At 32.2% G+C, this 19073-nt stretch overlaps 1 protein-coding gene across 1 annotated transcript; it reads right to left on the bottom strand.

Annotated features, from left to right (window-relative positions):
• Positions 1 to 760: 760 nt before the first annotated feature.
• On the bottom strand, positions 761 to 15535 carry LOC116770828 (uncharacterized). Its single transcript, XM_032662452.2, has 22 exons — positions 15400 to 15535; positions 11420 to 11482; positions 10236 to 10405; positions 9666 to 9826; positions 9257 to 9401; positions 9023 to 9181; positions 8895 to 8952; positions 8534 to 8754; positions 8353 to 8455; positions 8090 to 8217; positions 7670 to 7957; positions 7363 to 7518; positions 7165 to 7284; positions 6801 to 7076; positions 6512 to 6732; positions 6225 to 6408; positions 5590 to 5785; positions 4915 to 5499; positions 4588 to 4769; positions 4056 to 4245; positions 3668 to 3781; positions 761 to 911 (listed from the first exon to the last, which is right to left on the bottom strand). Exons 2-22 carry the CDS (start codon positions 11463 to 11465, stop codon positions 841 to 843), a joined length of 3774 nt encoding a protein of 1257 aa, XP_032518343.2. The 5' UTR covers positions 11466 to 11482; positions 15400 to 15535; the 3' UTR covers positions 761 to 840.
• Positions 15536 to 19073: the final 3538 nt, after the last annotated feature.

Genomic DNA, 19073 nt, shown 5'->3' on the forward strand with positions numbered 1-19073 from the left:
ATTGAATTTTACTTTTGTAATTGAATTTTATTATTTTTTTATTAAATACATAACATAAGTGGGAGAACTATTCTAGATTAAAAATAAAATAATCAAAGCTTGTTGAAGGCCAGGTGTAAATATTATGTGAAGAAAAATAGACTTATTTATGAATACAAATTGTTAAATAAAATATACGAATTCATCCTCAATTTACTTTCTAAGAGTATTTAGACACCACTGACGGACGGTGAAGATAAACATCAAATTATAACATTGAAATCGCCAATCCGTCTTGAGCAAGCGTGGTGATCAATGCTCTAACCTTCTCCATGTGAGAAAAGCCTTTGCTCAGCAGTCGGCTCCGATAGGCTGATGATGATGATCCTCAATTAATATTTTTATGTCATAATTTCTTTAAAATAACTATTTAAATTACGCAAAAAAATTTTACTTGGTTTTTAAATGTTTAAGTACGATTCGTTTATTTGTGTTAGAATCCATTTCAGGAATAAATAGAACACAAAAACTTAATACTAAGTACTCAATAACGTCACTCAGCTAACAGTATAAAGGGTGAAGTGCGGAGTAAAAGCAGTATAAACCGGTTGAAACCTGTAAAAGCACGTGGCACGCACACATTTGACCATACCTACACGACTATGTACACTCACACAAACGCAAAGCTCAGCTTACGTCTCACGCACTATACACGACTATTCCTAATTTATTAACTAGTTTTTTTTATTACAGACTACAAATAAATCCAAGACATATTATCAAAAATACTTTTTATTTGCTTTATAATAACAACAAACATATATGAAACAGCTATCATCAGACATTTTATTATAAGTCATTTCATTTTAATCTGTAGCTGTTGATGTTGGGAGAAATTGCTCTAATTATGTTGTCCACGGTGTACGGTGTGTCTGAAACAAAAGGAACAAAAGAAGCACTTAATATATATAAACATATAAAAAATAATGGTTTTATAACTAACGATTACAATCTTTGGTTTGTAAATATTAACCGGTTGTTTATCCACGGTCTATATCCTGAAGCATTCCATATAAAGGTTGTCTGAATTAAAATTAAAAGTAACACTTTCATAAGGAAAGGCGAAGAAAATTAACTCGTTTCAATACGACATCTAGTCTGAAACGAATATGTAGAGTATTATAAAATGAATTGTTTAAGGTGAAACGAATGCAACACGAAGTTATCAAACACCGAGTGACGGGGTTCGTTCACGGATCGTACGTTGCGAGCGGGCGGGAGAGATGGCGCTTGAAATCAATCAAAGCATTCTACATCGCGGTGATAAAATTTTTCCTCCCTCAACGACTACGTGGAAAACTCTTCTTCCCCATAGGTGCTAATAAACCGATTGTGATATGCTGTGATATTTAGTCATTAATTAGGTTACTGGATAGTAAAGTTATTTTATGAACCAGTGCCTAGGTTAATGTAGATGTCAAACAATTTTTGGTAGCCCCTGAAACGGGGGGGCTAATAAGATATATCTTGTCCCATACATAAATTCGGAATCTCTATCATATAAAAGTATAAATGCACGTTCTTTAGATTTTTTTACTTATATCGTACAATAAATAGTCTCAAGATATATTTTCTTATTATTTTACGACACAGATTCATTTATTACTAAAGAAAATGTATATGAAACTTTAATAATTTAAATGTGTTGTTGAATTAAACTGGAAAAATCCGACCTTCGTATTATTCCCGTAATAAATATTGCTTACTTACATTAATATACACTAATGACGAATAAATTTCGAGTAAAACGAAACTAAATCGTATAATTTATAATTTGTCACCTTAAAATATAGAATGTTTACTAAGTTAATTCACTTTGTCGGAGCTTGTAGGGTTATAGCGATCGTAAAATTTTGCTGACGAAATTTTTCTGCGAGACATATTCGACATATCCATTTGATCTTTATTTATTTTGTTCTATACATTAAAAATGTTATCGTAAAATAAACTAGAGCTATATAATATATATGTTGGTTGTTTTAAATATGGCCTTCATCCGTGCAAGAAAGTGCACAGTATCAATGTGCACAGTATATTCTGCCAGTGTCAATAGTCTCATTTAGTTCCTTTGAAATATCAAAAGTAATCACTTAGTTTTGACAGTAAGGTAAGGTAAGGTAACGCGTAATATTGTTAGTCATCCATAGATCGGTACTAATAATTGTTTTAAATATTAACTGAATGACATTGACTATCATTCTACATATCAAGAAAAGTGGCAATGAAGCCGAAGACGGTCGACGCTGAATTTAAAAATTTAATAAAAATAAATAAATAATATAATTTTTTCCTCTATTCCTTGTCCTTTAATAAAATTCTATATTTAAATGAAACTAATATGTTTCGGAGAGACGAAACCTCTCAGCATTCCATGGATTCAACGTGCGGGTGCCGGGTCCATCGCGTTGCAGGGAGAGGAGTTTTAACAGTGCCTGGGACTTGCGACCCAGGTGTAGGTTTAAGGGGCTCCTAACTAACGCGCGTTAAATGCGATATATACATACATCCACCCGACGTTTCGGTTACTTTTTAGCAACCGTGATCACGGTTACAGAAATAAAACACGCGTAGTATATCCGAAAAATATTAGTTTCATTTAAATGAATAAAACTCGACATAGTCTTATATCTCATAAAAATTCGGTATAACGAAATTTTTTTCTTTTCATTATATTATTTGATATTAATATAGTTTAGTGTCTTCAAAATCTATTGTCGTATTTATGAATTCACGAATAGCGTCAAATACATGGCCAACTTCAATTACCACAGATGTTCTCACACAGATAACAACAAACAGTGTAGCAATTACGTAATCATTAAAATTTTTATTACAAATTATATACTCTTTGATTTTGCAATTATAATATTTTAAAGTTGAATACGACAACGTCTCTTTGGCAACTATTTAAAAAAGTTACCAAAAAAAAAAAAACTCTGTACAGTTTAAGCGGACCTCTTTAAAACAAAACATGAAGATAATTCATAATTATTATCTATATGCATAAAGTAATCATTTTTTTTGTCTGTCGGTTTATCTGTTTATTTAATAGAATTTCCATATAGACATAAAATTTTCCTGCTCAATGGCAGTTATAACTTTATATATCAAGCTAAGGTTTTTTCTTTTAGATTTATATATACTCGTATATAGGTTTTTGTCAGTCTGGAATGGGATAAAATGTTATTTGGAACACTGATCGCTGATTGATCCTTACTCAAAGCTGAATAGTTTTTGATGTAAGATAACAAATAATCGTGATTTTAATAGCATTCGCTGATAAGTTTACTTTTGCATCAGTTCCTATTTTAATGCAATATTTTTGAATGTTTCTCGTAATATCATAAATTTTTCTGAGCTTAAACTTGTAAGAAACAATTAATAGATTATAAGATAGCAATATTTCGTAGACGCCAATGAATATTATCAGCTTGAGAAGTTATTACTCAACTTAGTAGTCAGTTAGTTTAAAACTTAAATTTTTTTTTGCGAATTTCACGAACGTTAAAAGAACGTAATTTATTTAGTATTTTTTTTTTTTAATAACAAAAGAAAATCTGTTCATTTTATATATCATGCAAGGTTGTCTGATCATATGCTACATATGCTAGCACATAAACTTACTCACCCACATGTAACCAGTCTACATCCACGTATCCATATTCTTTCCGTGCTTCCAAAATGGCGTCATGCAACGCCAGAGCTACCACGACGGATAACACAAGAGCTGGCTCTCCGGTCGCTACACAGTAAGAACTCATGAAATACTTAATATATTTATATATATATATATATATATTTATCCTGAACGAAATATTGGCAAAGTATCAAAAAAAAAAAAAATAATAATGAAGAATTATATTTGAATTGAATTATATTGAAAATGGCGATTATATTTCTATAATTTTCCCTTAAGTTGTAATATTTTTTTTGCGAGTGCTACGGTTTATGTAAACTTCATAGCCATAGCCGTAGCCATAGCCATAATTACCTTATGAAACCATAGCCATAGTTACCTTTAGACCTCAGAACACCGTTGTTGTTATACGAGTTTCTTTTAAAGGTGATCCTGAAGTCGATCGGGATGTCGCAGGCGCCGGGCGGTTTGTAGCTCCAAGTGCGATTGGTCAATAGCTTCCCAGTCTCGTCATATATTAACTTCTCTGACGTCCACAAACCCAATCCCATTATAAACGCCCCTTCGATCTGATGAGAAAGTTTGTAGTCATGTCACCGAATTTACTTAGTTTCGAGGGACGTTTATAATTGTCACGTTTGTTTTGTTTGTATCGAAGACCGTTTGGACCTTATCTGTTCTTCCACTAGACGCTGATGATTGGCCACAAAACGATATTTACGAGGAATAATGTTAAGCCAAAAAATTATGTTCAATAAATACTGGACTTAAAAAATATGTTACTGGTTTTTTTTGCTTCAAATTTACTGCGAGAATTTAATATATATAAACATTAAATATATTATATAATAATAATAATAGCAAGCAAGTATATAAACATTAAATTAAGAAGCTACTCAATTAGAAGTCACCTGTCCTACGTCCACTTCCGGGTTCATGCTTCTGCCAGTGTCTTCCAATAAATCCACTCTTCTGATGAGAGATACTCCGGTCAACACGTCTAGTTCCACCTCCAAAGAACCTATCCCGTATATTGAATAGCCCTTCACATCGTCTAACAAAGACCAGGACGAGCTCGCTTGTAGGTCTATGCCTGTAATTTGATTAACTATGAACTTGCTTCCTCTGCACCAAAAGATATATTGAATTTTGTTTGCTATAACACGCATTACATTTATGGATTTAATTTTTTATTTTTATTTCATAATAAAATCAAATAATATGTACTTTAAGCACACCTTTGTTATGAGCAGCCTTGACAACTTCTTCCCAAGTGGGTTCTTTCAACTCCAGCCTGACCGGTTCCAGGCGGCTCAGTAACTCGTCGCAGGCTTTGATGGTTGCGAATGCAACACACTCGCTAGTAATACTTCCACTGCTCGCCATGTTATTCGGGGATATGAAATTATCGGCCCCTTTCACTGCCACCATTTTCAACGGCACTTTGAGACTGTAGGCGCACACTTGAGCTATCTTCGTGTTGATTCCTTGTCCCATCTCTATCCCACCGTGAGATATCAATATTGTCCCATCACCGTGAAAGACTGATATTACCACAGAGAAGTTCCCGTAATATTCTAACGGAAAGGACATTATAGATAGCTTCATGGCCCTTTTCTTCCAGGCGTTGTTGGTATTAAATGTCTCAATGTCGGCTTCACGTTCCTTGTATCGAGAGTCCGTAACGAATTTGTCAATCATATCACTGAGCGCGCTATGTTCCAACGCCAAATTGGCTTTGCGAACAGCGATTGAGTCTCTGTTAGTGGCGTGAGCTATTCTCTCCATGATGTGTTCCAGCATCGCGTTAGCTTCGGTTGTTCCTGAAGCGTAGATTATTGATAAATTTTTGCTTATTGCTAGCGAATAGCTGTTTTTCAGAGCATTTTAAAATTATAGCATCATGTACTCACCAGGTGCCCTACACCAAGTGTTACTCGCCTTGTCAGTGAGAACGCTGTACCCTGATATGTTCCACCTAGAGGTGTCATACAAGTTTGTCAAGGGGCCTGATATAGCCTGCGCTTGCGCTTCGTTGTAAAGGTAACCAGTATCGGAATAGTAATTTATATTTGCGTATTGAATTAGTCCGTTATCGTTAACACCAATCTGTAATAGCATATTTATTTAACCTGCGGTCACGCCGGCACACAAAAAAAAATGTTTGTACACCGGGCATGCAAAACCTAAACTGACTTAAGATTCGTATTCAGCGGGTCGAACAAGCCCGCAGGTAGGTGTCGCCCGGTGTACAAACAATTTTTTTTTATTTGTGTGCCGGTGTTGTTGATATAGTCCACGTAAAGAGGTGCAATCACTTAATAAATAATAATCACATCTTGGCAAATGTTTTTATTTATCATGCGTATACGGCCAGCTGGTGATCCAGCCTGAATCATCATCGAGGGCCTGAACATTGTAACAAGTAGAGAGACATTAGCTAGAACCCAAATAATACCGAAAACTTGGATTTCAAATCTCATTAACTTTTTATTATATTCCTTCGCCGGCTAAATTTTAAAATTGACATAGTAATCTGATATTATACCTCGTAATTAAGATACGCAGGGTGTCGTTTTCCTATAACCTCCATGTTGTCAGTTATCGGCAGTACGAAGGATGCGTCCTTGTTGAGTTTGTAAGCAACAAGTGCGCATGCGCACGCCACCACACTCGACCGCGAAGCCTTGCCCCCGTACCCACCGCCAATACGTTCCACTTCCACGTCAACTCTATTGATAATGGTTGGGATGATGATATCAAAACATAAAAAGTTAAAATCTGGGATTCATTCCTCGAAACAATTTAAGACTTTTCTAAGAATTCCTTTCTCACCTATTATTAGGTAGTTGCAGACTTCGTGCTATGGCTACTTGCACCAAATCCATCCACTGGGTCGCTGCCCGTATTTTCAGACCTCGTCTCGAGTGCGTGACCCTACAGCTTTGAGCCTCCATCGTGAAGTGATACTGATCAGGGATTTTAAAATCACCTCTCACAGTACGAGTTACGTCTGTTCCTTTTACTTTCGCTTTAATTGTTACGTCTTGACGGATCTGTAAGAATCATTTATGTGAAAAAAGAATTTTTTTATGTATGTAATACTGTTTGCCTTAAAATGTACCCGCTTGTCTTTATCGGGAGCATTTAGCGCGTCTTCTATGCTGAGGACAGGTTTGGAGGGATCCTGTTTATAAGAAACCTTTACGAGACCGGCTGCTCTCAATGCAAGTTTTCTGGTAACCGCTGCTACAACACCAACTGGCTGACCGTAATACATAACCCTTCTACTCGCTAGGATTTCCTCTTTTAAATCGAGACCATAAAATTCGCTGGCAACACAGCTGTTTACGCCTGGAATGTCCTTAGCCGTATAAAATGCTAGAACTCCAGGAATTTTCTGTTGAAAATAGATAATTTAGATACTTAAACTCTGTTTTGGAAGGAGCATACAAAAAATATTAGTACATATAAGAAACAATGCCGACCATGGCCTCACTGGCATCGAATCCCACAATATCTCCAATACACACAGACGACAGAACGAAAGCTACGTGAGCTTCGCGCGGGGAAGCAGCGTCACAGGAATACAAAGCCTCACCGGAACACTGAAAGAATAGTGTTGGTATACATCTACAGAACTTCAAATTTATACTCCATATATAAAAAAATAATGGTATGCGTACTTGTGTCAACGCTTCTAATTTTGGTACAGGCTGATTTAGAGGCCACAAGCTCTTGTCCGTGTCATACGTCTGAGTACCGCTTGATACGGGTCTAATAAGGTCGGTACCGCCCGAGGCGAACCGCGGACTCACGGACGGACTTAATGAAAGCATTGCCTGGAGACATTTATAAATTGTTATCATTATAGGAAAAACACTTACTCTTACGTACTTTAGCGTATTTGGACTTTCAATAATTTACATTACAACCCTAAAGGTTTATGAGGAAGCAAATCTCGATTTTTAAAGTTTTCAATCAGGGACGTACCTTGTAAAAAAGTCCTAACGCGATTGCTTTTCTAGTAAAAGGAGAAGCTTCTGGTGGCAACTCCACAGGTACCAGCTCTTGTTGTAATATGTATAAGGCTTTTTTAAGAGTTTCATCTTTGAAAAGTTCCAGTCCCTTCAACATACTTTCCACGTTTGTAGCGTGGGTGAACGTGGAACTAATACCACCGTAGATTACAGAAGCTCTTGTAATCTTCTTGTCTGATCCCAGAAGAAAATTAAACCCAGCATTCACAATTGCATGAGCGTTTTGGGCGCGTGGCATTATCTGTGGAAAAGGTTCCAAAATAGTATTTGTTAAAACTATCAAAATATAAATTGCTTCAAAGTAATCATTTTACGTTAGGAAAAATTGTACTTCACTCTACTTTGAAGCTGAATATGAAAAGCTGCGCCTCACCTTATAAGTTCTGATTAAGTTGTGTTGGGACAAGGGAGGTAGTTTCACGTTAAGCATCAGTCTGCTGGTCAAATCCAATTTTAAAAAGTTCTCTAAATTTATCTCCGTTTTCTTGAGAGTTTTATCAACTAAAGAAAAACAAACATTCTATGACATAACAAAATATACCTTGAGCTGAATGTGAAGAGACACCCAGCAGCACGTGGCGCGGGGTAGACATCGTGATTGTCTACAAACAGAAGTTTTGATAAAATTCTACAAACCTATTGTGACAGTCGCACCTACGGTTTCAAACATGATAAAAATATCCGATTGAAATTCAGGATGAGCGTTCTTGAGCGCCAAATTCCCTCCAATAGTGCCAATCTAAGAAAATAATTAATTGTTATTTCATAGACAAAAAAAATATATATACATTTTTAATATCAAAAAATTTGTGCTTACGTTTTTTACTGGGATACTGGCTACAAGCTCCAAGTGATCACGAAATTTGCTTAAGTAACTAAATTCTTCGTTTTTCATTTCTTTCTCAAATATTATCTTCAATTCAGATAGCGACAGTCCTACTCCGAGCACAAGATTGACATCTTTGTACACGTCTTTAAGGGCGTCTACAGATGAGATGTCTATATGGACCCTTGGCTCAACAGGGTTGGGGTAAACACCTTTACAGAAACGATACGTATTACAACGGTATACTTGTCATTAAATGTTAAACCAACATTGTATGTGGCAAATAATGTTATATTATTATTATATTTGTATGTTGGTACTTCGAGAAAAGTGTGGTTACTAAAATATTAACCTTTTCCTGTATTACCACCAACCAGTTGGTAACTATCCGCACCTTCTTTGTTGAGTACCTGAGCAAATGTAACTTTGAGTGTTTCAAAAAAAAAAATAAAAATAAAATATATTAGTATTATTTTTTACCTTAAATATGTCTTCTACAGAAAATGCTTTGTACCACTTGTTCGGATCCACCGTGATGTTCATCAACTCATCGCTCCTATCAAGGAAGCACCAGTCGTCTTTGTTGTAGCAAATACTGTTTTTCTTCTTGCATCTTATTTCGTGCAATTCCTCTAGATCCTGTAAGTTGGGATTAAATCGTGAAAATATTTGATATATCAATAAAATGTTACAAATTATATCGTATTTAAAAACCTGCAACCCATCGTCATAGTCATCGGTGGAAAAGGTTTTGAAGGCGTCAAGTATCGAACGATATCCGGTACAGCGGCAAATGTTACCTGCGAAGGCTCTTTCTATTTCCTTCGTTGTCAGTGGTTTGTCCGCTCCTTTTTGGAGACTAGATAGTAAAACATTGCAGAGTCTTACAAGGTATGAAAATTTTTGCAATTGCTAACATCTAACTTGCATATGAATTCTGTATTATGAACGAGTGTTTTCTCCTAGAATTTGGAAATTTTAGTTCGCTTGAACGAAATAAACTGTTATAAATCTTTAAAAAAAAATGCTTAGAAAAGATATCTCAACCCTACTTGAATAAAAAAAAATACTGTATTAAAATTGCAAATGAGAGGAATGAAACGAAAGTCAGATCAAATATTACCTATACATATTCATGATCATCCCTGGGGTGCAGTAACCACATTGGGTGCCGTTGAATTTAGCTAATCTTGTTTGCAGGTTGTGATATCCATCTTTTCGGTTGCCAACCCCCTCGATGGTTGTTATATCCCACTCATGACAGGATAAAATATGAACCAAACACTGCAATATTCCGTAAGATAGAAGACCAACTGCTTAACTTCCAATTAGATAAGAAATTGCAAGCAAACTAACAAGCAATAGTTTTGTTGGGGAAAGTTACAACACTTATAACTGGCAATATTTAGTTTTACCAAATAAATAAAACGATAATAGTAACGTTGTAAATTTTATATTTTAGCAACTTATAGGTTAGCGCTTCTAAATAACCAATGAGCCCTAAATAAATAAAGATAACAAAAACAAACAAGAAATAGAGAAAAAAAATTAGAAGATTTGCAACATTGCAAAATAAAACGGATGGTTGATTTTTGTAGGAACTTAATTTTTTTAATTTATTAATAAAAACAAATATCGCATTCGATTGTAATAAAAAAAAATACATTACAATTCAAATAAATTGTGAACTCACGGAATTAACCGCAACTATTTGCCTCCCATTAGTGGTTGGGTGATTTTTGGCGACCGTAACGATGCAGGCGCCGCAACCACCCTCATGGCACATTGCCTTCGTTCCCACAAGGCCAAGGTTGTTCCTGAGGTAATCATTGAGAGTGGTGGACGCAGACACTTCCGAACCCGCTGGAAGAGACAATCTTTACTATGAATTTAATATTTTGAAGTTTAATATCAATATTTTTGAAGTGAAACTTCTTATGAGACTTCCAACAAGGTTGCGTTAAACTCTTATGCTCCTGGAAGGGGGTTAAAAAGAAATAAAGCGAGAGGGAGTGGCGATCGAACACACGCGGGCAATCAATTGTGACTTGTTAATTATGTTAATAAAGTTTGTCTTAAAGAAACATTGAAAATTTCTTAGAAATCAATTTCTACCCCTTCCTGTTTTCATTCCAACATTACGAAGATTCACTTCTTCCACGCGGAGGGACTCCACGCAAAATTATTTTTTTTTAATGTTTTTGCCTTATGAAGTTTCTATCAAAATTTTTCTACAATATTACAGTGATCAGTCTAACTTGATTATAAATACAGAGGACGAATTTAATATAAATAAAACTAAATTTAATAATTTTTGGATTATACTACGCGTTTTTTATTATTTTAAAAAACTACATACGAGACGTGCCTACACACATCTCAGATCTCATTAAGAAGTTAGTATATTACAGTTCTTATAAGTCAACCTTAAGTCTGTAACAATAGATATGAAATATTCCTTCTAGAAAAATATATATATATTTCAATATTTTGTTTTCCAAGTTCGAACTTAATGTAAAGTCTTATTTAGGTTAATTTAAATTATCAAGACTTTGTTAATTTGTCGAAAAACAGAATATTGTTAACTCCACGCATTATTAACATACAATAAACGTGTTATCTGTAACCATTGTTTTAAATATGTATATTAAAAAATAAAAAATTTTCTTTACTTAATATTTCAAGGATTACTGTAACAAGCGCAACTAAGTTAGTTGTAGGAAATGTTGGTATGTTTAAAAAAAAAAATCATGATTGAATTAAATAAGAGACATTCAGGAGTATAACACAACAGAATCTATGACAAATGTTGAGTACCTTAATATTTTAGTATGTATGTGTCTATTATAACTTAAATAATAAGATACTTGTACTCACATAGTGAGAAGTGCTCGCCGTTTATCGTAAAAGATATCTTGTCCATTTCTGCTTATGAGATACCTGTGGAAAAAAAGTGGATAACTTATCAACTAAAGATAAAATAATGCCTCCATATTTTAAATCATAAAACGTCATTTTCTAACTGCCCAAAGAAATAAATGTATTTTTATAAAACTAACATTAGCCTAACAGTGTCATTTGTTTGACTTTCGTTAGAACTTTGAGTAATCAGGACTATAATAAAAACTATGGGTTATTTCACTGAAGCGACAATACAGACATGTTTAATTTGTGGTTTCAAATAAAACGTTAAGGGATAACAGCTACACTAATCAAAAGTTAAACAAACAATTTTACTCCCAATACACTCTGATTTTCATTTAATTATAATTAATGACTCTGTTTATAAATCAATAAATTTTAACTAAAAACAAATGTTGTGTTTATTTCTATAATATTAAAACTAATTTTTTTAATATTTATTATGTATTTTTGCTTGTAACTTTACTGGTTAAATCAGAGAAAATAATTTTCCGTTATTAAAACGATATGGGTGCTATACATAGTGATAAGTGATAACTATTATAGCGGTCCTGAGTTCAATGTAACTTGTACATAGTTTTGAATCGGGTTTTTCTCAATAAATGTGAGTCTGTTTGTGTATCAGGAAACATATACAAATATTTCGTAGTTTGTTAGGTAGTTGACTGAGTAAATCGCGGTTTATTACCAGATGTATGCAAGACATTTTATTCCGCCGAATGCTTACTCCAAGTTTTACATCGCCACACTAAATACGGAGCGTTAACAGTATTTTTTTCATATATCTTCGCACATATTAGGTTATTCATGGGAAAAGCTTCGTAGATAGTATCACTTGATACTTGCGCTAAGCTACAGGTACGTATTATGATTATCGTTATTCCTAGACTCGTGTATATTGTTCGTTGACTTTATGATAAAGTTTTAAGCATTTTAATTAAAAACTACTGGAATACGAATATTATGACGTATCAATAAGAACATCAAAATTTCTTAGTCGGCTCTAGAAAATTAAACTAAGAAGGGAATTAATTACCTGTGATAATGAATGGTCAAAAACTAAAACAAGCGAGTGATTTAAAGTATAAAATCATTTTCGTCTATTAATATATACTTTAAATAATAAAATTACAATTGAGTTAAATAAGATTACAAATACTTATTATTTGTAAATATTTCGGTTGCTATTTTGACATACAAAAACTATTATTGGACGAGAGATTTTATTATTTTAATAAATTCGTTAACCTTTCAGATTGTGGCCTTTAAGGTTAAAAAATATAATTAATCTCAATTATAATCTGTTTTTAATACAACAAAAGTAATGTTGTATGTTAATAAAATACATCTTTTAAATTCCATATAGGTTAGGTTAGAACTACTTCTTGAAGATGCAACAAACGTTAAGGTAATTTAAGAACACGGAATAGAAATATATGTGCCTTGTTTGTAGCATACGAATTCAAAATATTTTCGTTGTTTTAAATCGATTAAAAACTCATACTACAATATGTAAATACCTAATGAATAATGTTTAATTAAATAATAAACAATTTGGTGTTTTTAATGCTGTGAAGATAATTTTAAAATGAATTTGTTTAAGATATAATACAAATGTATAATGCAAAATATAACTTCAAGGTTTTTTTTTCTGTGTTTTAATTTTTTAGCAATGACATTTTCAAAAATTTCAATAATAAAATTTAACGCTTAGCAGAATTGTACCAATTTTAATAAATTTACATGTAAAGAGTAATCTAGTAGGTAAGTTCAGTAATTACAATGTTTTTCGAATTTCTACGCTCGTAAAAGAATATAGTTACTATTTCCGTTCATCTCAATTACAAATGATTTTTATTTTTAATTCCATCGAGTTTTAATTAAAACTAATATTTACGGTTTTACTACTCGTTTCTTATTATCATAAACCACGTAATCCTGACGTTTCGGTTACTTTGTAGCAAACGTGATCACGGGCAAAGTATAAGGTATTATTCCTCGAGTTTTATATAGTAAAAAATTATATAGACGGAACTATAACAAAGTTGATTGAAAGTAAATATCTTTGGATAAAACAAAACTACTCGTAATTTCCATAATCTCGTGACCTTCGACAAGTACAACTACAAGTAGTGTATATAATTTTTTTATTTGTAGAGTCACAGAATATTAAAACGTAAACTCTTATGTCGAGGTCAAAATTTACGTTTTTTTTAGAACGGACGAGATGTGGCAACACTGATATCAACACTACTTCAAATGATATTCAATCATATTGTCAAATTTCATTCTTCTGACGAAAACCTGCACCTATGATTGTTACTACATAGATATACAATAAATGACGGATTATTCAAAACTTTGCTTGATATGATATTAATAATTAATTTGTATTCCGTATAAGAACTTCATTTTTTTTTTGTCAATGACGCGACCACGTTATACGGATTGTTTTTGAGGCCTACGATAGGTAGACTGTGATACCTTGTTTATTTTTAATTGTAAGCAACCAGGTGAGGCATCGCATTACGTGAACATTTCTTTGCAAAAGAATCATTTAATTTATGGTTGAAATACTTTGAACTAAATACTATTTACATATTTTGAATAGGAATTTTTTTTGTCAATATATAATTTCCGTGCTCTGACCCCGTCTGTAATGATAACTTTGATATCTGATACTTGGAAATCTTGTTTTGACTTTATCAATTTAGATCGATGATAAGAACTAGACTGTTTTACAGTATTTCAATATATATGTCAATTGACAGTTTCGTTATTTTATTTATATTTTTTATCTTTAAAAAATTCAACTTAAAAATTTAATTTGTTGGAATTAATTTTGATAAAAATTTCTTTAAATTAAATATCTAATTATATTTCACATTTTCGCTAGCACCCGTTGAAACAAATCTATTGTTTTCGGACTTACTACTATTATACTTTACTTGCGGTTTTTCTTCTCGTGATCACAGTTTATGTAAATAAAATTAATGTCGGATGGAATCATAGTTACACTAAACAAATATCTTTTTAATAACACGCACAAGTAATTAAAATGCATCCATGTTAAACAGTAAAATTTTAAATTCTCTAAATTTCTAACAAAACAAATCATTCGTGTTGATGTTTGTTCTAAATTCAAATGTAAATCAACATTGTTCGTTTCATTCTATCACAGATACATAATAATTTTGTTTATTAAATTATATATTTAAAAAAAAACAACATTTCGTCTATTGGAATATGAGCGAAAATGAGCCTTCACTTATATAATATATATAATTAAAAATATATATTAACATTTATATAATTAACTTTCCTTTAAATTTGACAGTTAGCAAATTATTTGTGTAATAAATGAGAATATACGTAATTCAATGGACAAAAAGCGCTTAATTAATAGATATTATTATATGGTATTATTATTTAAAATTGAAATTTTCACCTTGTACGGTTACAAACCCAATATTAATACGCGAGAATTCACTCGATCACGTAATTTTATTGTTATTTAACGAATTTCTGTAAGTAATAGTTTATAATATATAACAAAAACTTTAAAGCCTGAGGCTTGTTGCGTAAAGTTAAAAGTAGATTGATTTATTTATTTCAATTTTTATTCTTCACATACTAGGAAGTTTCGTATCAACATTTGTTTTATGTTTTTAAGTAAAATTAAAAAAAAAAGGAATAAAAAGAGGTTGTGCGCCGTATCATGACAACTTAATATACTAAATGGAATTATTATAATTGTACTTTAAAACTTACACTCCCAATCACAATATATGTTCAAAATAATTAATTTTCTTCAATAACATATAAAATGTATTCAATTAAATTTAACTACACATTAATTTATTTAAAGACAAAAAGAAATATCCTTATAAATAGTCCATTACTCTTATATAATTGATTTAAATGTTACACCATACCTCGTCTGTATACTATAATTCAACACTTCACCTCACATAATAATTAATGTGCTTCGAGCGGAGCGCTTTAAAAACTAGACTTGTTTCGGCGATGTTTGAATGTAGTGTAAACTAAATCACCACCGTAAGATTCGAATCTCGGGATATTATCGCTATAAAAAGTCGGTTAAGATGACGAATTGAGCTACATAATTTTTATAATATCTTGAGACTTGTTTTGTGTTTTTTCATCACGTGTGTCATGTGTGCGATATTAAACCACAGGTTTTATTGTGTACAGCAATAATATTTAACTTTGCAACTTCGGTATTTTTTATATTATATATGTTTATTGTATTTTTTTATTTGTATGGCCTTATTAGAATTTAAATTAGATGTATGAACGACATTTATACTTTCAGTTATACAACTATTAACAACTCTCTCACTTATAATATATGTAAAACATTATTTTTTAGTAGTGTGATTGTTTATCAAATTTTAATGGTTCAATTTATTGCATTTTTTGACAATAAACATGATTTTTCCATTATTTTTTATAATTTGTTTAAATAAAATTTAATTTTAACTAAGCTTATGAAAATGATATATGTATATATTTTCTCCAAAAGTATTTGTCTAAGACTTATCTTTTATCAACAATGCCTTAAAATGCCATAAAATTATAATACATATAATAAATGATAAAAAGATAAGTCTTTTGACAATAATAGATTTGATAATGTGTTTGTATTATGATAATAGATAATAAAATCTAAGATAATATTATGACTATCTTTGAATAACATTCATAGGTCGTTAGTAAATAAAAAGTAACTTAGTACTTCTCTAAATTAAAAGTGCAATGACCTTTAAATTACACGAACGAACTGCATTAATCATTACTTATCTTATCAGTAATATATGTATATTTTAATTGGAAATGTATTTTATAATTTTAAAGTAAGTTTTAATGTTTTATAAGTAAGTTAGAAAATAATATCAATTTAAATAATTCAGCCAACAAACATAAAAGAAGCGAGCTTGTATTAGAATGATTTTCGATTTTGTATGAAGAAATTATGATTACCATTTTTCCCTGCAAAAATGAAACTGTGTTCAATATAAGCATTTTTTGTTTATTTTTATATTATAAAGTTTAGTCCTAAAGGTTAAAGTTTTTGACCAATCCAATCTAAATCTCTCAACTTCATAGTGTAGAAATAAGTTTATGAGTGAAATCCTGGAAACACTCTGAATTTAATGTGTCGTTGTAAACTCGTTTTAAGGGTATACACAATTTTTATTTTTATATGTAAAGGTGATTTAGAAATACGTATAAGTCATACGTGTATTCACAATGGCTTCGTAGATACAAATCTATTTTTAAGGAAGCAAATACAGGTGAAACGTTTAACTTCCCTAACCCGAGATAATATTCCAATATTTAGATTACGCTCCACATATACAATATTCCTCAAAGTCTGATCTTTTTTCTAGTTTAAATTCTTGAACTGAGAGTTAAGGATGTAATTCTCTTAGGAATTCCACTGCCATCGTATTTAAAAGAATATTATCTGTATAATAAATATTTTTTTAGAATAATAGCAATATTGATTACTTGAACGTTGTCCTGGTTGTTTTCTTTTATATTTTCTTGTGCCATCAACATCAAGTTGTTAACGGCTCACCGGTCATGGTCTGATTAATCTTCACAAAGACCGACGATTTATTTTCTTGATAACATTTTTATTTTCTCTCTTTTTTTTAAACATCAATATCAACTTTTTTAGAAAAAGAACTCTACCAATGAAAAAGTAATGAAGCCTCAAATAAATCTACTAAGCAACAACATTGCCATCCTTACATGTGGTTATCTGAGGTGGACGTAGTCAATAAGGAGAGAGGATGAAGAATAAACTGCTATATGTCAAAAGTACTCCTTGGAAATAAAATTATTCGATAAAATTTGCAACTGCTACGTCAGAAGAAAAACAGAAATCATAGACGTAAGAGGAAGAATTAGCTTACTCGGGTGGTATTGAAGAGGACACGTGTGCAGGATGAACAACAGATGGACAAGACACCTAATAGAGCGGATACCAGGGGCAGTAAAAGGGAACAAGGGAGACCATACAAGAGATGGAGAGATATTTTCAATCCCAGATGTGGTATTCTATGGATGCAGATGCTAGAGGAGGTAGAGCCTAGCTGTGGTCAAGTAACTACAGCTCGAACATGGGCTGGCTCGACCGGGGAAGTACCACCCTCTCGCAGAAGATAGACGTGAAGTTGTCTTATATGGCTGCGTTTCGTCCGACGAGTGAGAGAGCCGGTTGCCCCCTCCCTTTTCCATCCCTTTCCTGCCATTTCCTAATTCCCTTCCCTCCTCATTCCCCAACAACCATGGGCGACGGTGACAGTGACGGTGTAGGTGAGGCCTACTCCACGGAGGCGACTACTACTGGCGTATGATAATACTAACTAATATTTTTATTTTATATGCAAACATACAAATAGCATACGCAGATTTACACTAGTTAACACAAAAAAAGATGCATATTTGATATATAAATCCTCATAAATATAGATTATATAAATCAGTAGACACATAGATTATGGAAACGTCATAATACACACATACGTACAAAAACAGTCTCATACATTTGTATTAATAAAGTAGTTATATCTCAGAGAAGAAATAAACTTAAAAAGTAGGACGAAAATAAAGTAAAGATTTATTGTATTTTATTTATCAAGAACAATATAAGTTACATATCTCCATGTAAGTGGCTTCTAGAGGCTGTTTTAAGTATGCATAGCTTTAGTCATAATGAAATTCCTTGGTTCAGCTGTTAAGTTCTTTATTCTGTAGTTAATTACTCCACATCTGTACATATAATAGAAATATAAAGAATTGCTATCTTTACAAGAGCCTATTTGACCAACACGTACGGTATTTATACATGCAAGGAGACCATTACAAGGAGACCATTTTTATACATGTAATCTGAGTCTCGGAAAATGGCTCCAACGATTTTAATTTTAATCTACCTAAGTTTCAATTTTATAAATCGCGTTGAATGCGAAAGCGATATATATTTACCACCCACAACATTAAAGCTACTTAACAATAGATGGCGTTATTATTAAAAACTAAGCAAAGGAAAAGAAAATCGCTCGATATGCATTTATGTACTTAAAACTTTGAAATTCCCAAAGTCGTTAAAAATAACATAGAACAATTTTTTCAACAAATAATTATATAAGTAGAGTTTATGACATCGATAATATAGAATCTCATAAATAAATTTATCAGTTTAAAAAAACGTAAAAACATCTGGATTAGCGGATAGCTGTTGATTGGAAATCAAAAACAGGTGAAATAAATGTTGCCAAACAGAACAAAGTTAAAATATTTATTTATTAACCAAATACTAGTTTAATTCTTTAATAGATGGGAAGGATTATCCCAGGCAAACTTTTTCGATATTTTTCTATGGCATCAAGAAGGAGGAAAAGTACCGTTTCTCCAGGATACGAGGAAGGTCTAAAACGAAAGGATGAAACCGTACGCCTAGTTCTACTTCGATAATAAAAATGATAAGGAAGAATTAAATTATTTAATACTCGTGGACACTCTCCAGTGTATCCTATAAAATACTAAGAGTCTGGCTATACGTCTATGCTAAAGG

The sequence above is a fragment of the Danaus plexippus genome, chromosome 7 (genome assembly GCF_018135715.1).
Source record: "Danaus plexippus chromosome 7, MEX_DaPlex, whole genome shotgun sequence".
Taxonomy (NCBI): domain Eukaryota; kingdom Metazoa; phylum Arthropoda; class Insecta; order Lepidoptera; family Nymphalidae; genus Danaus; species Danaus plexippus.

Coding starts and splice junctions, on each gene's coding strand:
- LOC116770828 (XM_032662452.2), bottom strand. CDS start 11,465: ATGGACAAGATATCTTTTACGATAAACGGCGAGCACTTCTCACTAT. Junction 9,827..10,235: donor AAATAGTTGCGGTTAATTCC/GTGAGTTCACAA, acceptor GGAATATTGCAG/TGTTTGGTTCATATTTTATC. Junction 4,246..4,587: donor CGGAAGTGGACGTAGGACAG/GTGACTTCTAAT, acceptor CTTTCTCATCAG/ATCGAAGGGGCGTTTATAAT.